At 37.3% G+C, this 24,232-nt stretch overlaps 1 protein-coding gene across 1 annotated transcript in view; it reads left to right on the forward strand.

Moving 5' to 3' along the window:
* The window catches only part of ITGB1 (integrin subunit beta 1), a 46,718-nt gene extending 23,870 nt beyond the window's left edge, over positions 1–22,848 (forward strand). Inside the window, exons 4-16 of the mRNA XM_087420641.1 lie at positions 157–379; positions 1,904–2,074; positions 2,568–2,806; positions 5,611–5,766; positions 7,192–7,287; positions 7,872–7,961; positions 9,430–9,570; positions 9,733–9,932; positions 11,861–12,099; positions 12,322–12,544; positions 13,624–13,856; positions 15,564–15,730; positions 21,618–22,848. Coding sequence (XP_087276767.1) covers positions 157–379; positions 1,904–2,074; positions 2,568–2,806; positions 5,611–5,766; positions 7,192–7,287; positions 7,872–7,961; positions 9,430–9,570; positions 9,733–9,932; positions 11,861–12,099; positions 12,322–12,544; positions 13,624–13,856; positions 15,564–15,730; positions 21,618–21,683 — 2,244 coding nt within the window. The 3' untranslated portion in view covers positions 21,684–22,848. The remainder of the gene's footprint in view (positions 1–156; positions 380–1,903; positions 2,075–2,567; positions 2,807–5,610; positions 5,767–7,191; positions 7,288–7,871; positions 7,962–9,429; positions 9,571–9,732; positions 9,933–11,860; positions 12,100–12,321; positions 12,545–13,623; positions 13,857–15,563; positions 15,731–21,617) is intronic.
* The last annotated feature ends 1,384 nt before the right edge of the window (positions 22,849–24,232 follow it).

Here is a 24,232-nt window from a genome sequence, read left to right on the forward strand (position 1 = left end):
TGGATAAAAGGAGTATTCTGTCTGAAAACCAGAAGTGAAGTACATTAGATGTATCACTTGATTTTTACAATTTAATTGTGTATTTGCAATTATGATTACATAAAAGGTTTGAGCACTATACTTTTTATTTATACCTATATTTTATATGTCATTTAGACATTTTTACAAGAAGGAATGCCTACTTCTGCACGATGTGATGACTTAGAAGCCTTAAAAAAGAAGGGTTGCCATCCAGATGACATAGAAAATCCCAGAGGCTCCAAAGATATAAAGAAAAATAAAAATGTAACCAACCGTAGCAAAGGAACAGCAGAGAAGCTCCAGCCGGAAGATATCACTCAGATCCAACCACAGCAGTTGGTTTTGCAATTACGATCAGGTACAAAAATCTAATTCTATGGAAACTTTTGTTTCTACTTGCGCTTTTTGACAACTTTATATAAGTCTCTTACCAGTTTCCATTGAAGGTTCATTTTCACATGTGGACTGGCAGTCGAATAGCAACGTGGAATACGTTAGATTTTAGAAATTTTTTGTACATATAGCAATTTGTAAGACACGTATGCTTGAAATAATAAGTGTTGCCTGATGTCCAAGGTAAATTCTGTTAAACATTCAGAAAGTGTTAGATTTAATGAGTTTTAAAAATAAAAGTGTCCATCCTCTGGTATATTTATGTAATATAAAGAAAACATTTTAACCCATTTTTTCCTTTGTACTTGTTTAGTATTGTTAAAATATTAAGGTTTTTATAAGAATCTATGGCAGTCCCGCATCTGAAATGAAACGGCGCTCTCCCTGCTCTGTCCCGTTTCCGCCCCGCTCTCGGAAGAGTGGGCTCCGTGACTTTCCCTCTCATCCTTCTTTAACCCGAGTTGTCAGGCTTCTGCTTCTAAACCTGTTGTGGCAAAGCTCTACCGTTTCCTTGAACCACCAAGCCTAGTGGACCCTTGTCAGGGCCTTTGTTTTTCTTTTAACCTTTCTATACCAAGTGACGCCTTTGAACTTCTTGAAAGGCTTTTTCCTCTTGCCTTCTACGATATCACCCCTAGTTTTTTTCTTATCTGTTAACATTGCTTTTCAGTCTCCTTTTTTGTGTCTTTTTTCTTCCTTCCTCTTTGCAGTCCAATTAATTGTTGGTTCTTCTCTCATGGCTTTAAAACCATTTTGTATTTGTATCACAGACTTTTAAGCTCCAAACCCATTTATCCAGCTGCCTATTAGAAATCTATACAGAGAAAATCTGCAAGTTCAAGATTGAATGATTTTCCCCTACGCCTTCTCTTCCTCCTGTATTTCCTCAGTGACTCACACCTGACTCCTCTCGCGCATCTTCTTCTCCTTCCTCCTTGTTTCAGTTCAGATCTTCTTTGAATTCTTCGTAGATTTTTGCTATCATTTCATAACAAGTTTCTGTCTCTATAATTCATTTTTAAAACTTTTTGCCAGATTTTCTAGAGTAAAAATCAGATTATGTTTTTCACTTGGGTATAGCGGCGTCCCATTAAGCAGAGAACAGTCTTCACTTATAGCTTCAGTCCCTGAGAAGTCGAGTGCACCCTCTAATGGGCCCTGCAGTGCCCACCCCAGTCTCATTTATGTTATTCCATCTGTTTGCTTTCCTCTGTCATAGTTATCGATCGACTATTTGTCTGTCTTGCCCACTGTGGACTGGGCGTGTTTTCTTCATCTTGCATCCCCAGGGCCTGGCATTTTAAGTATTTGTGAATGAAATTGAGTACACACCCACTGAGTTACCTATGGAATGCCCAGACTTTTGTAAAAATTATGGCAATAATGCATTTCATTTTATAGTGTTTACTGTGTAAATCCGATTTGTTTTTTCTCTTTTGCTTTTAATTGCTGGCAAGCTAATTTTATTTTCTAATCTCTGTTTAATTAGGGGAGCCACAGACATTTGCATTAAAATTCAAGAGAGCTGAAGACTATCCCATCGATCTCTACTACCTTATGGACCTCTCCTACTCTATGAAAGATGATTTGGAGAACGTAAAAAGTCTTGGAACAGATCTGATGAATGAAATGAGGAGGATTACCTCAGACTTCCGAATTGGTAGGAATCTTGAATAAGTTAATAATTTTCCTTTGTAGGAGTCATGGCAGTTTTGTTCTTCACCACATCCTTGTGAGATAAATAGGCCTGTTTTTTGCCTTTTCTTTCTTGAAAGGACTGATACTCCTGTCACACATCTAATGATGTTTCTGCCTTCTTATTGCTCTGTTAGTGCATGCTGCCGTGTTATTTGACGCAGATTATACCACATAGATGGTGAAATGAATTTATTTATTCACTTGTGGATTTATTTTATAAACATGTTGAAGACTCAGATTCTATTTCATTACTAATTAATATGACCACACCTGCCTGTACAGCCTAATCTCACTGCAGACCTGCATTTTTCGTATTATGATGATCTCCTTTCCAAACCTTATTATTAAAGATAAAGATTGACTTAGATGTGGTATCATACTTGATCTTTTTTAAATGCAGGTTTATCCATCCACCATCCATCTATCCATCTCTCTCTATGTATTTTCCTTCACAGGGTTTGGCTCATTTGTGGAGAAAACTGTGATGCCTTACATTAGTACAACACCAGCCAAGCTCAGGAACCCTTGCACAAGTGAACAGAACTGCACGAGCCCATTTAGCTACAAAAATGTGCTCAGTCTTACTGATAAAGGGGAAGTGTTCAATGAACTTGTTGGTAAACAGCGCATATCTGGAAATTTGGACTCTCCAGAAGGTGGCTTTGATGCAATCATGCAAGTTGCGGTTTGTGGAGTAAGTACATTCATTTTCTATGAAGGGATGTTATTTGTGTGAATTTTAGCTATGATTTTACTATCAGTTTGTAGAAAAAATTACCTTAATTACCATATCATACTTGGTTATTCTAGAGAAGTACAGAATTTAATCCCTTAAATTCTCTCCAACTACAAGTGTTTTATAAAAGCATATTTAATCATTTTGTCCCTATTTAAACGATGGTAGGTAGTTCCTTTACACGGGGTTTTAAAAGCCAGAATGCTCACCATTTGGAGCAGTGGGGCAGTTTTGCTGTACTTAAGCTGGTGTTCTGGGTGTTTAGGAGAGGCCCAGGTGTCCTGACTTTCTGGCTTCGTGCCAGAGATGGACTTGAGGCTATCTGAGGTATCACCGGGAGCATTAAAAGTGCTCAAATGCAACAGCGTCTCAGATACCCTTTTCCTTTGGTCGGTTTTCTTCTGTTCATTGTCTTTGAAATGTGTCCTTTCCCGTGTCTTAGTAATTCAAAAAGAAAGACCTTTTTAAGTCCTGGTTTGTAAGCTCTATGGGAACATGTATTTTGAGGAGTCGTGTAATATTTGTAGTTTTAATTGTAAGATTTTGAGTAGTAGCAAGCTCATCTCCATTGGACTAGTGATTAGAATTTTATGACCCATTTACCATCTGAGGGTTTCGAGACGACCTTTTAGTGATCTAGCTGGAGCTGAAACTAGAAAACATTGTGAGGTAAACTTAGTCATAAGTACCCATTGCTGTCTCATTCCCGCCCCCCCCTTTTCCCTCATAGTTCCCCTGTTCCCTAGAAGACCTTCCTTGATTCCAGATTCTTCTTAATGGTTATTTTTCAACCAGTTTCTGCTAGGTGCTAGCTGGTATCCAGATAATAACAAGGTATAGCAATATGGTACAGTGGTGAAGAGAACAGTCTTCAGACTGTTATGACCTGGCTTCAGATTTTCCCACCACTGACCCTAGGCAGTTTACTTAGCCACTCTAGAGGACCGTTTCCTTCTCCTCCAGAAGGGTGGATAATAGATACACCTCACAGGGCTGTTAGGAAGTTGAAATGCAGAAATCCATGTAAAGTGCCAATAGCACTCAGCAAGCATTAGCTATTATACTCTCGTTACTTCTGACTTCTCCCTGGGGTAGTTGTGGTTTAAGGACAGTATCTGCTTTTTTTTTTTTTTTTTGTGAGGAAGATCAGCCCTGAGCTAACATCCCATGCCAATCCTCCTGTTTTTTGCTGAGGAAGATTGGCCCTGAGCTAACATCTGTGCCCATCTTCTTCTACTCTATATGGGACGCCGCCACAGCATGGCTTGACAAGCGGTGCATAGATCCGCGACCAGGATCCGAACCTGCGAACCCTGGGCTGCCGAAGCAGAGCACGCTGACTTAATCCTCATGCCACTGGGCTGGCCCAGTATCTGCTTTTAAAGCTGAAGAAAGAGTAATATTCCAGGTGGAGCGCAGCCTGACTCTTCTTTCCAGCCATTCATTTGTGATCCTGTTAGCCCTTCACTGTGGAGAGAGCATTCTTGGGCTGCCGCTACCATGCCTCCACTTGTGGGGTTAAAACGGGCCATCACATCCTGGCCATTACTGTCTTTCTGTGTTAGTCATGCTGACTGAGAGCACCTGTTCCACCTACTTTTCTAGATGCAAAAAAGATAGACATTCCACTTGGATTGCCAGCATTAATAAACTTAATTCCTGCCTTCAAGGAATTTACAATCTTATGAGGGGATATACAGATATGTTGAGTAAATTTAGACAAATATAATTACAAAATTACCATAGAGAGAAGAGGATTTTGCTGTTACTTTAAATTCTTTATTGAATTAGGTGGAGAATAAAATCAGTGAACAAATAAATAGTACTGATGAGTTAGAATGGGTGGAATCAAGCAGGTCAGGTCTTTGGAGAAGGTAATTTTTTCCATAATTAGAAAGGAAGGCCTAATATGGAAGGCCAATAAAGGAGGTATATGCTATAGAAGTTAGAGCAAAGGTGGATGGAAGGATGGGAACAAGACAGCAGCAGTAGCGTAAAGGAAGGTATGGGCTGAGACATTTTTGTTTACTCAGCACATACTCATTAAGCAGCGACTGTGCACCAAACACTGTGCCAGCTACTGGAGGTACAATGATGAGCAAAACCAGATGTGGTCCCTGCCCCACAAGGAGGTAGCTTACTGTCTAGTTGGGGAGAGACATTGATTTTAAAAGATCTCATTTTTTAAAAAAGCTGAGAGAAATGGACAACCAGGCAAGATACAGTTTTACAGGGGCCGGCCCAGTGCCTTAGCGGTTAAGTGCTTGCGCTCCGCTACTGGCGGCCTGGGTTCGCGTCCCGGGCACGCACTGACGCACTGCTTCTCCGGCCATGCTGAGGTGGTGTCCCACATACAGCAACTAAAAGGATGTGCAACTATGACATACAACTATCTACTGGGGCTTTGGGGAGAAAAAGGGAAAAAAAAAAAGGAGGAGGATTGGCAATAGATGTTAGCTCAGGGCCAGTCTTCCTCAGCAAAAAGAGGAGGATTAGCATGGATGTTAGCTCAGGGCTGATCTTCCTCACCAAAAAAAAAAAAAAAAAAAAAAAAGAGATAGTTTTATAGTGATCCGGATGGAGGAGCTTTATTCAGTGTGCTCCATGCATTTATCAGCAAAATCATGAGCAGTGTGAAGAGAGAAGATAGAGAAGAGACAGCATTAGGTTAAAAGTACAATGGTAGCCTATATGAAGATTAAAAGATTTATGTTGAATTATTGTGAGTAGTATTTTGAAATTGAAATCATTTTCTTTTCAAGTCATTGATTGGCTGGAGGAATGTTACACGGCTGCTGGTGTTTTCCACGGATGCTGGCTTTCACTTTGCTGGAGATGGGAAACTTGGTGGCATTGTTTTACCAAATGATGGACAGTGTCACCTGGAAAATGATGTATATACAATGAGCCATTATTATGTAAGTGCTTAATTCCTTACATATTGAATGGATTCGTGCTGAATTTTAGTGTTTAATACTAAGAGTATGTGGGTGACTGGCTTGTGGGTTTTTCAGGGTTTGGGGTTTTGTTATTTTGGTAAGTATGGGCCCTAACCTAATGTGCAGGAAAACTGGTATTGCTGTTTCTGAAGATGTGGCTTTGTACTTGCTTCCTTCCGCTTAGACAAGGGCCCCAGTCGGGTGAGGGGAGCTGCTCAAATAACTTTCCTCCTGGCCTCAGCCTGAGCTATGTCTCCTCTCACTTGCCTGCGTCATTTGGTTAGTGAATTTGACATTATTTCTAAACAAACAATTTGTATAGTCTTACACTCCTTATCTTATTTATATATTATTTTTAAAAGTAGGCACCTCACCTCAGCTGAAACTAAAGATTGGCAAATTATTCAAGTTATACAAGAAATAAACCTTAATGAATCTTGGTCTTTTTCGTAAGTGATAAATAATACAACCTATAATTACTGGCAATTCTTTAATTTCATTGTTCTGACATATGCATTTATTATGGAAATTTTTATACACATAAAGTTAGAAGAGGATTAGAACGGCACATGTACACACTGTCCATTTCAGCAATATTTGTGTTATTTCAAGCAGTCTTTGTGTAAGTAATCCAGTTATATATGCAAATCATTATTATTTTCAAAAAATGTTGAAAGACAAAAATCATGACTATGGAAGAACCACAGAACTTTAACGCAGACATGAAGACATTGAAATTGTTGAAGATTTTGTTTATCTTGGGTCACTCATCACTTTAAGTGGAGACTGCGGCCAAGAAATCAAGAGAAGACAGAGACTTGGAAGGTAGCAGTGGAAGAATTAGGAAAGATCATCAAGTGTAAGGAAGTGTCATTAGAGACCAAGGCCAAGATTCCCCACACCCTCGTGTTCCCAATACTATGTATGAGTGCCAAACCTGGACAGTGGAGAAGACTGACGGGAAAAAAATGGATTCGTTTGAGATATGGTGTTGGAGGAGAGCTCTGTGGATACCCTGGCCTGCCAGAAAGACAAACAAGTGGGTCCTAGAGCAAATTAAGCCTCATCTATCGCTGGAGGCAAAAATGATAAAACTGAGGCTGTCCTACTTTGGGCACATTATGAGAAGGCAGGATTCTTTGGAAAAGACAGTAATGCTGGGAAAAGCAGAAGGCAGCAGGAAAAGAGGAAGACCAAGTGTGAGATGGATTGACCCCATAAAGGAAGCCACAGGCATGCGTCTACACAAGCTGAGTGGGGCTGTTGAGGACAGGACATTGTGGACATCACTCATTCGTAGGGTGGCCAGGAGTCGGAGCTGACTTGACAACGTGTGACACACCTTGAAAAACTAGAATAGATCGGATGTAGTTACATACTAAATTTTATTACTTAATTTTTTAGGATTATCCTTCTATTGCTCACCTTGTCCAGAAACTAAGTGAAAATAACATTCAGACGATTTTTGCAGTTACTGAAGAATTTCAGCCTGTTTACAAGGTAAATATATATATATATGTGTGTGACATAAAAAGAGGAACAAATTTCTGGACGCTTTTGTTTAGTCCTTAGAGGCAGAATCATGTTTGAATTGAAAGTGGGGAAATGGCATCCACTAGACAGACTGGATTTTACGAAAGTGGTTTATGTTAATTTTTAATCACATATTATAAAAGTAGTTTTTTTTTTTTTTTTTTTTTTTTTGGTGAGGAAGACCAGCCCTGAGCTAACATCCAATGCCAGTCCTCCTCTTTTTTGCTGAGGAAGATTGGCCCTGGGCTAACATCCTTGCCCATCTTCCTCTACTTTATATGGGACACCGCCACAGCATGGGTTAACAAGCGGTGTGTCAGTGCGCACCCAGGGTCTGAACCGGCGAACCCCAGGCCGCTGCAGCAGAGCGCGTGCACTTAACTGCTTGTGCCACCGGGCTGGCCCCTAAAACTAGTTTTTTTAGGTCTGACTACTTAAGTTATTTAGGAAATGTATAGGGAACTGGTATTTAAAAGTAACTATTAGGGACTTGGTAGATGGTGATTGGTTGAATGAATAGTATTTGTATATGTTTTATCTTTTAATTGCAGGAACTGAAAAATTTGATCCCTAAGTCAGCAGTAGGCACATTATCTGCGAATTCCAGCAATGTAATTCAGTTGATCATTGATGCCTACAACGTGAGTACATTTTAAATAATATCTGTTTTGGACAGTATGCTGTTGAGAGTACTTTGCTCAAAGAAAGTAAAACTCCCTTCATACACAATTTAGCAAGCCCAGAGGATAACAGAAAACTTAAATTCTATATATCTGGAGGAAAAACTCTTATATTCTCTTACAAAAGCATAATTTTTGGCATAGCCTAAACAAAGCAAAAATATGATAAAGGCATGTGGAGTAAGTATCCGTTTGAATAGGTCTCCTTGTTGGAAAGCAAGTGTGCAACATAACTTACATTTAGATTTATAGGATTACCTCAATCTTCTTTTTCCTCCCCAAAGTATCCTTTATAGATTCATCTATTTTGGTGAATTGTGCTGGAAACACTTTTTTGCCGATTCTTCTCTTGCTGTGTATTTAGAGGATATAGTTTTCTGTTCTCAAGAGATACACAAACACTCATATATACATGTACCATAAAATATATATGAATGTAAATATATATATGACTTACCTATCTTAAAAAGATTTATAAGATTTTTCCCCCCACACATGGAAGGAAGTTCAGTTGAAATTAAAGAGGAATTGTTTTCTCCATCTAGAGCTTAATTCAGAGTACATGTAGGGATCCTCATTAAGCAGTGGTGAATAATCATTTTAAGTAATCCGCAGCATTTGTGGTATTATGGTAACCATTGTGTGCTGCATACACCGCCTCCACCCCTCAACCCTTTGACAGGTCGAATTTTAGATATTTTTTACCTTGTGCCAGGGGTTCCCAAAATGTTTTGGAAAGATCCTACTTGAGAGAGAGAGGTTTTTACAAAGATTTTCAAGATTCAGTTGTTACATGTCTTCTGCATAGCTGTTCTCTGACTTCATAGACTATCTTAAATGTTTTCCTAACTCCCATCTGCATTGTAGGGCGTGGGAACAGAGAGAGTTCGCCGTTGCAGCTTTCTCCATTTGTCCTGAGTGGTCTTATATTCAGAAAAAGCACTGGCTTGAATCCTTCCTACTTGGGGTTTTTGGTTTGTTTTTTTGGCCAGGGCTGCAGTGGCTCCCAAGCACATTTGTTCCCAGATGGTATGGTAGATTGTTGACTTCAGTCCCTACTCAGCTGGCGGTGGTGGGGCCAGAGCAGAGCATGTTGCCAATGGGGAAAGAATGTTTGTTCCGAGTTCTCAGCACTCCTCGTACGGCCTCTGTGCTGTATGATCAGTAATGTTTTAGCTCAGTAATTAAAATACAAATACTCTTAACTCTTTCAATCATGTACATTCTTTTGAAGAATTGATCCTTATTAATTAGAACCTGTTTCTCTGGGTTCTCTGTTTTCTGTTCACTCAGGATTTGGCTTTAAATATTTTATTTAAATGATATTGTTTTCTTAACAGTTCATTTCACCCACTGGTTTTATGCATTCAGTTTATTTCATAGTAGCATCTTGTTTGCCTTTCCTATGTCTAATTAGCTTTTCTTTTAGTCCCTTTCCTCAGAAGTCATTTTGGAAAACAGCAAATTGCCAGAAGGAGTAACAATAAATTACAAATCTTACTGTAAGAATGGGGTGAATGGAACAGGGGAAAATGGAAGAAAATGCTCCAATATTTCCATTGGAGATGAGGTATGTTGTATAAACATTTTCTGAAGAAAAGAAAAAATGGCTTGTTTTAAGCAACTTACTTTATAATTTGAGAAACAATAAAAGAAATGAATAGCTTTTTGAAATATTTTTTAGTAGATTTAAATTGTTTAGTTGTTAACTTAATCTTTTTTTTCCTTCAAGGTTCAATTTGAAATTAGCATAACTTCAAATAAATGTCCAAATAAGAATTCTGAGACCATTAAAATTAAGCCTCTGGGCTTCACTGAAGAGGTGGAGATTATTCTTCAGTTCATCTGTGAGTGTGAATGCCAGAGCGAGGGCATCCCCAGCAGCCCCAGGTGTCACGAAGGGAATGGCACGTTTGAGTGTGGGGCATGCAGGTAAGTGGAGGCTGGGGGAGAAGCACAGAGAGGTGTATAGCCTTAGACAGTTACAGGCAGGCTGTGTTTTGGGACACCCAGAGAAAATCTCTCTATTTGGAGCAAGTAAATCATTTATTCCAACCACTATTGCTCACCACAAAATCAATGTGATGATCTTGCGTGTGATATTTATAGAGAGTTCTTCCCTGCCTTTTTTTTCCTAAGAAAACTGCTCTTTACTCTAAAATAAAAGCTTTTATAGCCATCCAAGACGTATATTTAACAAACTTACGATAGCATTTGGGTTTTTTTCTCATATAATAGCAATCTGAATTCTCCAGAGCTAAATAAGCTTATATAGAATATGTGTATAGAAAAATGCTTTGGAAAGATATATCAAACTTGTAGTGGTGATTTAACTGGGAAATGGAATTAGGAAGCAATAAAGGATATTCCCTTTGTACTACATTTACATTGTTGGAATAATTTTTAAAAAATAAGTTATTTTGTAAAATTAAAAAGAAAATAATATTGAGGCCGGCCCAGTGGCGTAGTGGTTAAGTTTGCACACTTTGCTTCAGTGGCCTGGGGTTCACAGGTTTGGATCCTGGGCGCGGACCCACACACTGCTCATCAAGTCATGCTGTGGTGGCGTCCCACATACAAAATAGAGGAAGATTGGCACAGATGTTAGCTCAGGGCCAATCTTCTTCACCAAAAAAGAAAAACAAAACAGTATTTTCAGAACACAGAATCCACTGCTAACAAAACTTTAATCAAATTATTTTAAATTTTATTTTCATATTCTGGTAACTTTTCAATTAAAAAATAAAACTGAGGGCCAGCCCCGTGGCTTAGTGGTTAAGTGCGCGCGCTCCGCTGCTGGCGGCCCAGGTTCGGATCCCGGGCGCGAACCGACACACCACTTCTCCGGCCATGCTGATGCCACGTCCCGCATACAGCAACTAGAACGATGTGCAGCTATGACATACAACTATCTACTGGGGCTTTAGGGGGGAAAAAATAAATAAATAAAATTATAAAAAAAAAAAATAAAACTGAACATACTCTAAATACAGCTTTCTCCTTAAAAGGTTAGGAGGAGGGGAGAGTATTTTGATCTATGTGTCAGCCCCAAAGGACTAGGCTTTGAAATGTTTTTAATCATGAGAAAAATAAATGGCTGTATTTTGCCATTGTAATATTAGCTGTCTATTCCAAATAACAATTAAATGTTACATTTTTACTCTCCGTGCTGTACATATCCTGACTGAGTCATGTAGATCCATTTTTAGTAAAATATCATTTAACTAAAAAGATTATCTTCCTTCCCTTTGTATATTTACGAGAATTAGTGTGTCCAGTGTCTGTAAGCGTTAGGTGTTCTAAAAATACACAGTGTGTCTGAAAAGTCTGGACTCGTAGGATAAATTTATTTTTAAACAGTATGTTAGTTATATTTTCAAATGATATGCTCAATAATGTTTTTCTTCAACTTCCATACACTTTTTGGGATGTGTTTATTGTACTTTTTTTGGGTTAACAATTGGATCATTGCTTTAAATTTAGAGATATTTCACCTATAATAGCAAATATAATAGCATATTATTTGAAAACATAACTAATATACTCTTTAAAAATAAGTTTATCCTATGTTTCCAATGTTTTGTTTACCTGTTCATTGCTAGATTGTATTTTCATCTTGATCAGAAGATTTTTTCCTAGGCCCCTGCATATATTCCATATGAACTTGAGTGGCTGGTGTGATGTGTGCATGTGTACACATTTGTACATGTCTGTGACGTGTGCCGTGAACGCTCCATGTGATATAATTGTAGCTTGAAGGAATTGTTCGTAGTCTTATTTTCTCGCACAGTCTTTTTCACAGTATGACTTATGTTAAATTATTTTATTTTATGTGATTGACATTTTGGACTCTTCTGTAGGTGCAACGAGGGGCGTGTTGGCCGACATTGTGAATGTAGCACAGATGAAGTGAACAGTGAGGATATGGACGCTTACTGCAGGAAGGAGAACAGTTCAGAAATCTGCAGCAACAATGGAGAGTGTGTCTGTGGACAGTGTGTGTGTAGGAAGAGGGATAATACAAATGAAATTTATTCTGGCAAATTCTGCGAGTGTGATAATTTCAACTGTGATAGATCCAATGGCTTAATTTGTGGAGGTGAGAAAGGGGTCTGAAAATGGTTACAAAATGTGATCCCATCTAATACCATAAAAAATGTTAGGACTGCTTGGAGAATAAATAGGAAAAGGGCAGCATTGTGGGTCAGTCCATCCCTTAGATACACTTTCTTCCACCATTATTGCTTATTTTTACTTTAAAATCAATGCTGTGATTTTATATTTTTACCTTTGTTATGAGAAATGGTATTTTTAATTGCAGGAAATGGTGTTTGCAAGTGTCGTGTGTGTGAATGCAACCCCAACTACACTGGCAGTGCGTGCGACTGTTCTCTGGACACGACTTCCTGCATGGCCACCAATGGCCAGATCTGCAATGGCCGGGGCATCTGTGAGTGTGGCGCCTGTAAGTGCACAGACCCTAAGTTTCAGGGGCCAACTTGTGAGATGTGTCAGACCTGCCTTGGCGTCTGTGCTGAGCACAAGTAAGTATTTTCTCATTGCTTGAAATAGTTGATATTTGCTGTCTGTTGACTTGGCGATGTATTATCGCTAGAACCAGAACAGTGCCGATATCAGGTTATACTGTAAATAAAATACCTGCCACTGAAACCTGCTCTTTAAAACTCAGTAGCTAGCGTCTGTCGTGTGATATTGAAGTGTGCTATATGAGACTGGTACCATTATTTTGTATCTGAATTTGCTATGTAATTAAATCCATGTGGTAACTTTTGTTAAATTAGCATTATCAATTGCTTAATTACTATCTTATGACTAAACTAAACAAAATTGAGTTTTGCCCCTTGAAAGAACTATTATTGTACCAGCAACACATTGTTTGAATTATTTTGGTTTTATATTATATTTATGTAGTGTCTGATAGGGCTAGTTTTATTTTTTGTTGTTAGTGTGGTGGAGTGGATTTCGGCTCTGGGTACCCTGTGGACAGCAGAGCAGAACCCTGCCCAGTCTTTCTACGCCATCCTCTCACCTTCTGGTGCTGTATCAGACAAGGAAGCTCCACTGCTGTTCACAGGGTTTTCACGGCCATTGTTTTTGGAAGTGGGTGACCAGGTCCTTCTTCCTAGTCTCTTAGTCTGGAAGCTCAGCTGAAACCTGTCCACCATGGGTGCCCCTGCCGGTATTTGGAACACTGATGGCAGAGATTTCAGCATCCCAGCAACACGCAGCTGCCACAGTGTGACGCCCGACAGATAGGTTGTGTGGCTCCCTGACTGGGAGATGACCCCAGGCCACGGCCATGAAAGCGCCAAATCTTAACCACTAGACCACCAGGGCTCGCTAGTTTTGTTTTACTACTCTTTTATTTCTTTTTTGTAATTTTGGTTTGAACTGTAATAACCCTATAATTTCACTTGAGAAACTAGTATCTTTATATTTAGTTTTCCCATCTAGAAATGTTATATACCTCTCCATTTAATCAGATCTTCTTTCATAGCTCTTGGTTTAATTTGGTCAAATTTGAGTATAGCACATGAAATAATCTTTAAGTGAATATTTATTTTAAGTAATAAATTTTAAATCTAATAATTTTTGTTTTAAGAGAATGTGTTCAGTGCAGAGCCTTCAATAAAGGAGAAAAGAAAGACACATGCGCCCAGGAATGTTCACATTTCAACATTACCAAGGTTGAAAATCGGGACAAATTACCTCAGCCAGGCCAGGTTGATCCCCTGTCCCACTGTAAGGAGAAGGATGTGGACGATTGCTGGTTCTATTTCACGTACTCAGTGAACGGGAACAACGAGGCCATTGTTCACGTTGTGGAGACTCCAGGTTTGATCATTTCATAATGTTTTCCATTTTCTTTTCTGTCTTGTTTCTACTACTTAGGCCTATTGGCAGTTTCCCTAATATCCAGCTTGATTATTTTAGGTTCAAATTGGGATATTTTTAATCTCTCAAAGCATAAAATAGTATTTAATTAACCACATAAGAAATAAGGGAGGAGGAGAAAGCAAGTGTTAGGTGTTACGAGTGGAGAGTTTGAAGATCCCAGGCAGGAATCACACACAGCGCGTAGCTTGTGCCTGCATTCAGCAGGTGCCGACAGGAGGTGTGGCATCGTTGATGGTGTTTAAATCTGAGCTTGGTTTAGGCTTGGATTCTGGGAAAGATCATTTGTTAAAGGATATTATAAAGTGTGAATTTGTTCAGCTTCTCAGAAGAGGAAATGTTTTTATCTTGGTCTGTCTAGGTGCTTTTTTTGTATATTCTTTGGAATTTTCTACATTTGTGTACAGGTTTTTGTGGAAACTAAATTTTCATTTCTTTTGGATAGATGTTAGGAATGGATTTGGGGGGCACAGGGTAAGCATATGTTTAACTTTATAAGAAACAGCCAAACTTTTTTAAAGTCTCTGTACTGTTTTGCATTTTCAGATAAGTGTTTTGCTAGTATTGCCTCCCAGCCTATGCCTCCTTGTCTTTTCATTTTCTTAACAGTGTTTTTTGAAGACCAGGAGCTTTAATTTTAATGAACTACAATTTACCAAGTTTTTCTTTTATGGATCTTGCTATTACTATTGTATCTAAGAACTCTCTGCCTAACTCACATTCGTAAGGATTTTTCTCCTGTGTTTTCTTCTAGAAGTTTTATAGTTTGATTTTTCGTTTAGGTCTGTAACCCATTTTGAGTTAATCTTAGTATATGGAGTGAGGTCCAGTTTTTTGCATGTATGTGTCCAATAGTTCTGGTACCATTTGTTGAAAGACTGACCTTTCTCCACCTGTGTTGAAAATCAGGTGACCTCATATGTGCGGGCTTATTTCTGACTCTTTATTCTGTTTCATTAGTCTGTGCATCTGTCCTTTAGCCAATACCACATTGTCTCAGTTACTGTCGCTTTATAGCTGGTCTTGAAATCTGGTGATGTGAGGTGTCCAACTTTGTTCTTTTCCAAGAGTGTTTTGAAACACTTTCCTGGTTCTCTGCCTTCCTTGTACATTTTAGAATTAACTTACTGATATCTACAAAAATCCTGCCAGGATTTTGATTGAGATTGCATTGAGTTTACAGATCAAGGTGGTGGAGAACTGACATCTTAACAATACTGAGCCTTCCAATCCATGAATGTGAAATGTCTCCCCATTTATTCAGGTCTTCTTTGATTTCCTTCATCAGTGTTCAGTAATTTTTAGCATACAAATATTGCACATATTTTGTTAGATTACACATAAGTATTTCATGATTTTTGATGCTATAGTAGAAGATGCTCTTTTCTAAATTTTAATTTCCAGTATGTAGAAATAAATTTCTATGTAGTGTATGGAAATACATGTGCTTTTTGTTTATTGATCCTACTCCTGTGGCCGTGTAAACTCACTTGTTAGTTCTAGCCTCTTTTTATAGACTCTTTGGGAGAGTAGATGTTCGCTTGTCTTGCATTTTTATTCCAATGTGTTTTTATGAGACCACCCAGCCCTCTTTACTTTGCACGTGTTGATCCCTCATGTGCTCGTTCTTTCCTTCTTACTGCACAGAGTGCCCCACTGGTCCAGACATCATTCCTATTGTAGCTGGTGTGGTTGCTGGAATTGTTCTCATTGGCCTTGCATTGCTGCTGATTTGGAAGCTTTTAATGATAATTCATGACAGAAGGGAGTTTGCCAAATTTGAAAAGGAGAAAATGAATGCCAAATGGGACACGGTAAGTTGCAAAACATTTAAAAAGTAAAGTGGTTCGTAAAGTAAATGTCACACTTCTAAGACTTGGTTTATTAACTCTAAAACTGATTGTTCAAGTCCTCTTTAAATATTTTATTCCTCAAAAGTTCATTATTCAGAGAACTTGCATTTAGTGAAAAACAGAAAACATGTTAAATACATCCCATTAAGATAAAATATTTTAAGAATGTGTCTTCTGGTCATTGTGGTCAATATTTTTATTTGCTTAATAATTTTGATCTTAAATCTGCTCTTTTGCCTTTTCATCTCATGTAAAATAGAATCCCAAATACCGTTATCTGTGTAGCAAGCTATTCAGTGGAAAGCTTCTCTCTCTCTTTTTTTTCCCCCAACAAAGAACCTTAAGTGGAAAGCAGCCAGACTCAAAAAGCTACGTACTGTATGATTCCATTTATATAACAATCTGGAAAAGGCAAAACTATAGGGGCAGAAATCACATCACTGGTTTCTAGGGGTAGTAGTGGGGAGGGAGAAAGGGGCATGAGGGATCTTCTTGGGATGATCTTAATTGTGGGTGTGTTTATACATTTGAGAATTCATGGAACTCTATACTTAAGAAGGGTATAATTTACTTTCTGCAAATTATAACTCAATAGACTTTGCTTTATAAAAAATTTTAAAGCTATAAGTGACTGAAAGTTTGTGCTAGCATTTAGTGCTTTGAAATGTGGAGTCAGGGTGGGGTGGCCAAATGTTGGTCCTCGTGTATTCATCTTTTGATACAAGAAGGCAATGACAATCTTCAGTATTTTTAAATTGTAAATGAATTTTAACCATTTGCATTCTACTAAAATTTGCTTGGGTTTTTAAAAAAATAGTAAATTTCAGAAGTGTAGAAGTAGTAAAATAGTGAAAATTCTCTTTTATAGTGTTTAAACACCATACATGTCAATTTTTTTCTGATGAAATCAATAGAAACTATTTCTTTTACTTTAGCAAGAAAATCCGATTTACAAGAGTCCTATTAATAATTTCAAGAATCCAAACTATGGACGTAAAGCTGGTCTCTAAGTTGCCGTTCGTATTTTCTTTCATTTTCTGTCTTTGCATGTGAACTTTTATCCTTTTTTACTGCACTGTGTGTCCTTTATCACTATTGCTCTTTTTTTAAAGTCTGGCTTTGTTTATATGGCTATATTATGGCTTTTCTTTTTGTGTGTTCATTTAGAGTTAGTGTTGAGAAGGGCCTTAAAATAAGCTTTATGGTATAGAAGCAGCAGCTGTGCTGTAGTGAACAGAGAACGTGCTTTGTGGTCGGACAGACCTCGGGTCAAATCCCGGTTCTTCCGCTTAGTGAGTCCCTTCACCTCCCTGCACTGTAGTGTTTCCTAGCTTTAACGGGCAGTCAGTAGTAATGTCTGTTGTATGGTGTGGTTGTTTTTGGCTAATGAACTACAGTGTATGAAATCAGCCTGTCGGTTATAATTCTCACTACAGTCTTAATGCTTTAGGCGGTATTATCCTTATATAACAATTAGTACATGTAAGTTTTACGGTGAAGTAGTGAAAAGTGAACGTGAAATCTAAATTGCAAAATAGAAAAATGTAACCTGATATAACATTTATATAATATACAATGATATATAACAACAATATTATTGTTATTGGTTCTAGAAATATCTTGAAATTCTTTAGTTCTTAGTTGTACTTTGAAATTCCATTAAAAACCGGAAGACCTTTTATTTATATGTGTATATATATATATTTTTCTCATTAGTTATTGAATGATTCTAATATTCAAAGCTAACATTGAACTTCTTTAGATAAAAAACTTTAAAGAGAAAAGTCCTATTACAGTTCTAAATAAAAACTTAGTTGAAAATTTCATAGTTGTAATAAGGCTTGCTTATCTTATTCTCTAAGTTATTTTGGAGAATGTTTGTTTTCCCTGGATAACAAATTTATCATTTTCTCTTTTATCAGTAGTGAGCAGGATTCTTTCTTATATCTGAATGTTCATGAAATGCTTCTAGCATATTTTAATATAATCATGTAAGCCCCTAAAACTCTGATAAAAAGGTTGTGATTAGAACAGAATCTCCTGACTGGTAATCCAGAACTCATCTTTCCTTTCCCAGCTACTTTTGTTCTTAATTCACATGTGAGAAGAGTGAGCCACAGAAGGTTCGGTAACTTGACCATGTTCCCATGGCTGGTCAGTGGAAGCGCTGAGATTCAGCCCCAGGCAGCTGGGCGCCAGGGTTCATGTTCCTATCTGCTGCATTGTGCTGTAGCAGTCACGAATCTTTAGGAGACTCTGTTACCTGTTAGGAAGAGGTAGATCACTCTCTATGGGGAATTATAGCTTGTTGACATTCCTTGTAACCTCAAGTAACACTGCTGCGCTGGCAAACATTGTAACGGGGAAATCACTTGATTGCATGGAAACCAACACTGCAGTCTTGCTTGTTTTGTTTACCCTACTGGGAGTGTACTCATGAAATAGTAACAAATAAGATCTTAAAATACAGGAATGTTTAATAGTTTTAAGAGATATAGGAAGTACCCATAACATTAGAAACTGTTACTTGTCAGATTTTTCTTTTGTTTTTAAGCAGATTTTAAGACTTTTGAAATGCAAAGTTTAATTTGATGGAAGAAAATCCTAGTCAGCTCCATAGCGGGTGGCTGATACATTTCCTGTGAGTCTGACTGAGACTGGACACAGTCTTCGCTTTCTCACCTGCTATTTTCCAGAAAGTCATTTTTAGAAAGAAACTGATTTACTGGGATTTTTTTCTTTCTTTCCTTTTTTATTCGGTGGGTCAATAACAGTCAAAATTGACAATTTCATATGGTTACTTCTCATATGAGAAAAATTTCGGTATGTCCTACCGAAAGGTGAAATTTTCACCTTTGCTGTACATTTAATTATACTTTGAAGTAAATTATCAGTAATTAATAGTGAGACTTAATGTTTATATTGTTAACCTGATTTTTGGCTAAAAAATTCTTCAGCCAAAATAAACATTTTGGATAATTCAAGAAGCAAAAGTTTGATAAAAATTTCTTTATTCATTAGTAAAATCCAGGCAAAGTAACAGCTACATGTTATTAGATGTTTTCTGAAGAAGAGTTAAAGTAGAAATAAATGACAGAAATTAATGAATGAGCATCAGGAAATTAAAACATATTATGGATTGTAGAGCACTTTTCTGATATGGAACCAAGGTTTGCCAATCAATTATGTCATTAACATATTTCGGATAAAGGGCAAGCACTGTAATTATTTCAGAACGTAAGACTACCATGTAGGTACATTTAAAAAAATCAAGTTATCAACTTTAGGTTGTTGAAGTGGATTGAAAAAATTGTTATGCAAATTCAAATGAGGATCCCTGGTCTCCCACAGTTGTGCATTGTATATCTGTTTATATTATAGAGACTGCGGCCACCACTGTCAGCCATTCCAGAGTGAACACAGGGATGGCATTTTACTGAGTACAGAGGACTTCATTTCTGAATTTAACCCTGTTTTCTTCGTTTAAATAGGCTTTGCTTTTTGTTGGGATGGGGTGGGGCTGCACTCTGAACAATGGAAACTAATATGAGTTATTGTAGTTGACCTCCATTTATAATGATGCCTAATGTGGATAGTTTAATTTTACCTCTAACCTTGCATGTTCAACTTTTGTTTGGATGGACTTTGAAATAATGAATGTAAATGTTTGTGTATATGAAAAGGCAAACTTTTCTCCAAAGGTAAGTTCTACTGTTTAAATTGTACTTTGGACTCATCAATAACTTAGGTGTTTTTTCTTTTTTGTACTTCCCTTACAATTCTTAAGTATTAAATATTAGATTTATTTAATGCATTATTTTAAAGAAACTTACTTAAATGGTAATTTATTTTGCCATCATGTTTGAAACAATGGGTAGTACTAGCCTCATGTGCAGATAGGACGGTGGAAATAGAGTATGACTTATTTGTGCTGTGTACCTTGTCAAGCATGTGGTTGCTGGGATCTGGTTTCTTGTCTCCATTGTGAGATGTCTGCTGTGGTGTCCGTATAACACTGGATTAGCTCCATTTGGGTGAGAGCTCAGACATCCTATATGATTTTTATCGCCCAGATTATGTAATGTTTGTGTCTGCGGATCCTGAGTTCCTCCAGGTTTCTGAAATGAGTGGTCAGGTTGTGTTTTGTGGGGTGGGTGGGGGTGGGGCTACTGTGTGGTGTTGTCCTGTTTTCCTTGGTGTTCAGCCCAGCTGCTGAGCTGAAACCTCAGTGGTCTACTTGGTGTCTTGCAGGGTCAGCCCTCACGTGCTGTGCTTTCCCTCAGTGATCTCCATCTGCAGGCTAAAGTTCATTCTCGTTATCAGGGCACACGGGACCTTTGGTGACTCGGCACTGGCTCCTTTCTTGTCTCCTTTCCCTTCCCCCCGCCTCGAAACATACCCTCGCACATGCCCCCTTTTCGGTACTATATGTATTTCTACATAAACGTCCCATTCTTTTCCCTACACCTTGACTTTGCATGTGAATTTTCACTTTGTGTATGTTTCTATTTGCCTTTCAATATTTTATCTATAGTCAATTTCACTATGAAAATATCCCTAATCTTCTCAGTCAGTTTCTTTTTTCTTACACTGTTTCCATATTATGTACATAATTCTATTTTGTACTATATCCAAGTGCCTAAGTTTATTTGCATGTTTGTCATCCACCAAACTGTACCCTCCTAGAGGGCAGAAATTGTGACAATAAAAGCCAGATCCAAATAGAATCTACAATGAAGTATGAATAAAATTTAAAAGTGAAAATGGCTGTTTAGATGCTTTCTATAAATATTTTTAAAAATCGCTGCAAATGGTTCTATAGTGAGATATAAAACTAAACAGCATTTCAGTATCTTAATTTTTGCCTAAAAACTTAATGTTTTAAGTTTTTATTTAATACTTATTTAATTTGATTTGTACTCACTGTAATTTCATTTATCTGATATAGGATTATTTGGCTGTATTTCTCACTTGGCTTTCAAGCCTACTTTCAGTTTGTAGAAACAGGAGACCAAAGAAAGCTATAGCAGATATTTAAACGTATCACTTAGCATAAGAGAATTAGAAAATGGTAGTGTGGGGTTGTGTGTTATTTTCCTGCTTGAAAACATCACTGTCAGTTTATTTTTGGATCTTGGAAGTTCTCTTCTGTTTATGGCTTGGAGTCATTTACTAGGCTTTATTTCAGTACTCTTTACTAAAATAATAGTATTGCAATAAAAATAAAACATTTAACCAGTACAATATTGAAGAATAACAGTTATTCCATGGAGAAACATAATTAGTTTTCTTAACATTCTAAGCATATTTGGCGGTGGGATGACTTAGTGTCATAGTGTCACAGTCCCCTCAGTGACGCTATGACGGCCTTACCCCAGAACTCTAAATCAGTGACTTTTGTGGAAGAGCCTTGGAAAGAACACCTCCCTCACAGAGATGAAAGCCATGGTTCCCATTGATTATCAGCCACCTTCTGTGCACCGTAAAGGGTTAAGATTCAGGCAGTTGATGGCAGAAGAGTTAATTCTTCCTTAAGACAGGCATTCAAAACCGGTTCAAAGGAGAGAAACCGTAACAGCACATTCTCTGCTATGGAGGACTTTCTTAAATCCAGTGGAGGAAGGACTCAAGAATCAATAATGCCAAACTACAGGGGCACCTTTAGACTTGTTTGTAGGGCAAAGCTTTCATTTTTCATTAATAAGCCTTTTAAAAAATTGAGTGTGATATCTGGACAGATAAAATGGAAATGACTTCTGAAAATGACTGTAACTTGCAGTATTGTTTTATGGAAAAATATTACATGATTTTAGTAGAGTAACAACATCTTTCTCACTTTTTTTTTTAGGGTGAAAATCCTATTTATAAGAGTGCTGTGACAACTGTTGTCAATCCGAAGTACGAGGGAAAATGAGCACTCCCCATGCGAATTTCACAACACTGAATGCAAAGTAGTAGTTTTCGTAGTCACAGTAAGGTAGCTTTAGGGCGGTATCACCGTGGTGTTACTCGTGCAGGTTTTGAAAATGTATAATATGTATAATTTTAAAAATTTATTATTTTGAAAATAATGTCAACATCAATCCAGGGACTGACAAAAGACTTGAGACAGAATGGTTCTCCTTGTCAGCTAAGGTCACGTTGTGCCTTTTTGACCTTCTCCTCCTGGACTGTTGAAATCAAGTTCTTATTGGATCGAGTGATGTTTCTAGAGTGATGGGACGGCAGTAGTTAAAGGAATGAGTATGATGAGAGTTTCTGTTAATCACGTGTTAAAACTGATTTTTAGCTTTACAGATATGTCAGTTTTCAGTTATACAGAATCCACAGTAAATTCCTGCCAGCTAGTTTAGAATTCTTTTAAATTTATTATTTTGCTATTTGCCTATTAGACATGACTGATGACATATCTGAAAGATGACTATGTTGGGAGTTGCTGGTGTAAAATAGTTTTGAAATATTTGATCTACAAATGCCGTAGAAAAAAGCGTGTTAGGAAGGGAAAACATAGCTTTAAAACCTGTGTGCCATTTTAAGAGTTACTTATTCTTGGTAACTTTTATGCCTTCTCTTTATAAATTCAAGCCTTGGATAAAAGTATTGGGAAATTTTCTGCAAAAAAGTCCTTGATTTAGCATTATTTACATAAAGGCCTTAATTTACGTGGTATTTGCTGAATTGGGGACCTTTGGGTGAATTTATTTCATTTTATTTTGTTTGAAGCCTGGTGCTTTTTACCACCTCTTCTAATCATTTAATGTATTTGTTTGCAATTTTGAGATAAGACTTTTTTTTTTATCGGTTCTTTCTCTTTGATGTTTTAGCTGTAAATTTGCCTGTTTAGTGAACGTGTGAGGCTGTTTTGTGGCTCACGCACCAGCTCTCACTTAACGTGACTCTTCCTCTGGGTAGCGCTGTCACAGAGCACTGTATATTTACTGCGCACTCTTGGAGTTGCTGGTTTTGTTTCATACCAGTCACATTCTTGTTTTAAGTGCCTTTTAATTTTAACAGTTCACTTTTTACAATGCTGTTTACTGAACTTATTTATTTAAATAAAGATGCCTAAAATATTTAAATTGGATGTTTTCACTCTATTTTGATATCTTTCATCAATTTGTGTGCATGAAATTTTTATAGCTTAAAGAGGTTGACAAAAAACATTTCTGGTTGATCGGTATTTCACTTAAGAAGCTAAAACATATTTCTTAAAAAAAAAGAAAAAGAAAAAAGATGTGCCAGGGACAATAAGGAAAGTGATATGGTAAAATAGACTTTCAGACTATCTTTGGGCTCTCTCAATAGTATAGGATAAATCCTCATCCTCCCCGCCCAACACACACACAGACTAGCAGATAGTTTTCATCTCGACATTAAGCAGAATTAACTCTTTATGAACGTCATCTTAGAGCTGTTAATTAGAAGCTGGAAATTATATCATTTTAGTTAAGATACAGATCGGGGATTGTTACTTTTTTGATAAGGAAAATTTTATTTTCGTTTGGCTTTGGTTTATTTATGTTAGAAAGTATGTATATTCATAAAAAATACTTGTGTAAAGCTTATTAAGAGGAATACATTCCTTCCTAGAGCATACAACAAATGTCGAGAAAGATATGGGTGAGAGGACTGTGTTGAAAGTTTCAACTTTACCAGACCTTCGCGTTTACAGTGCCCCTCCCATATTAAAAAATGGGTATCCTTTTTATTCCACTTAAACGTATTTCCTAGCTTAGACTAAATCATCTTTCAGTTGAGAATTACACGTTTTTCTAGTTTGTAAGCTCCATGAGGAAAGTTACCTTGTTTGTTTACGACTCCATTTCATCTGCTTCATTTTCCATCGCCCTCCACCCGGCCTGAGCTCGTCTCCTGTGCCTTAGGCGTAGTCAGTTGAATTGAATTACATACTTCTGCTCCACACATTTGCTTTTATGATGAGGTTTCCCATGGCTATTATCGGGATGAAGTCTATCTTGTGTGTATACGTGACTTTTCTTCCTGGCATATGTCCTTGAGGCTGAAGTACGTGAATTTTTAGATTTTATATTACAACTTACAAACAGATTTTATGACAGTAGAAATTCTTTTATTTAGAAGGTGGAGCAATTGTATAGAGTTTATTTCTCATGCTGACTGTAAGAGCATTGACATTTGACTAAGTTTAAGTTTGAAACTGGCCATTTGAAAATACTGTTTAAGAGACTGATAATTAGCTTTGATCAAAGCCACATAGAACTTTGTCATTAAAATGTTTTTTATTTTTTAATGACAGTACATTTTGACCTCCAATGAAACGCTGTCTAAAAAATTAAGAGTCCTGCAAGTAAAATAACAATTATAAATTTTTTTTCATTCAAACTCTATAATGAAAATTTACAAAATGTTAGGTATCACGCATATATTATTTGGTCAGGGTCACATGTCAATAGTGGCATATTTTGCAGTGATTCCTTGACATTT

This window comes from Ceratotherium simum, chromosome 32, assembly GCF_057802395.1.
Source record: "Ceratotherium simum simum isolate JZ-2026a chromosome 32, ASM5780239v1, whole genome shotgun sequence".
Taxonomy (NCBI): domain Eukaryota; kingdom Metazoa; phylum Chordata; class Mammalia; order Perissodactyla; family Rhinocerotidae; genus Ceratotherium; species Ceratotherium simum.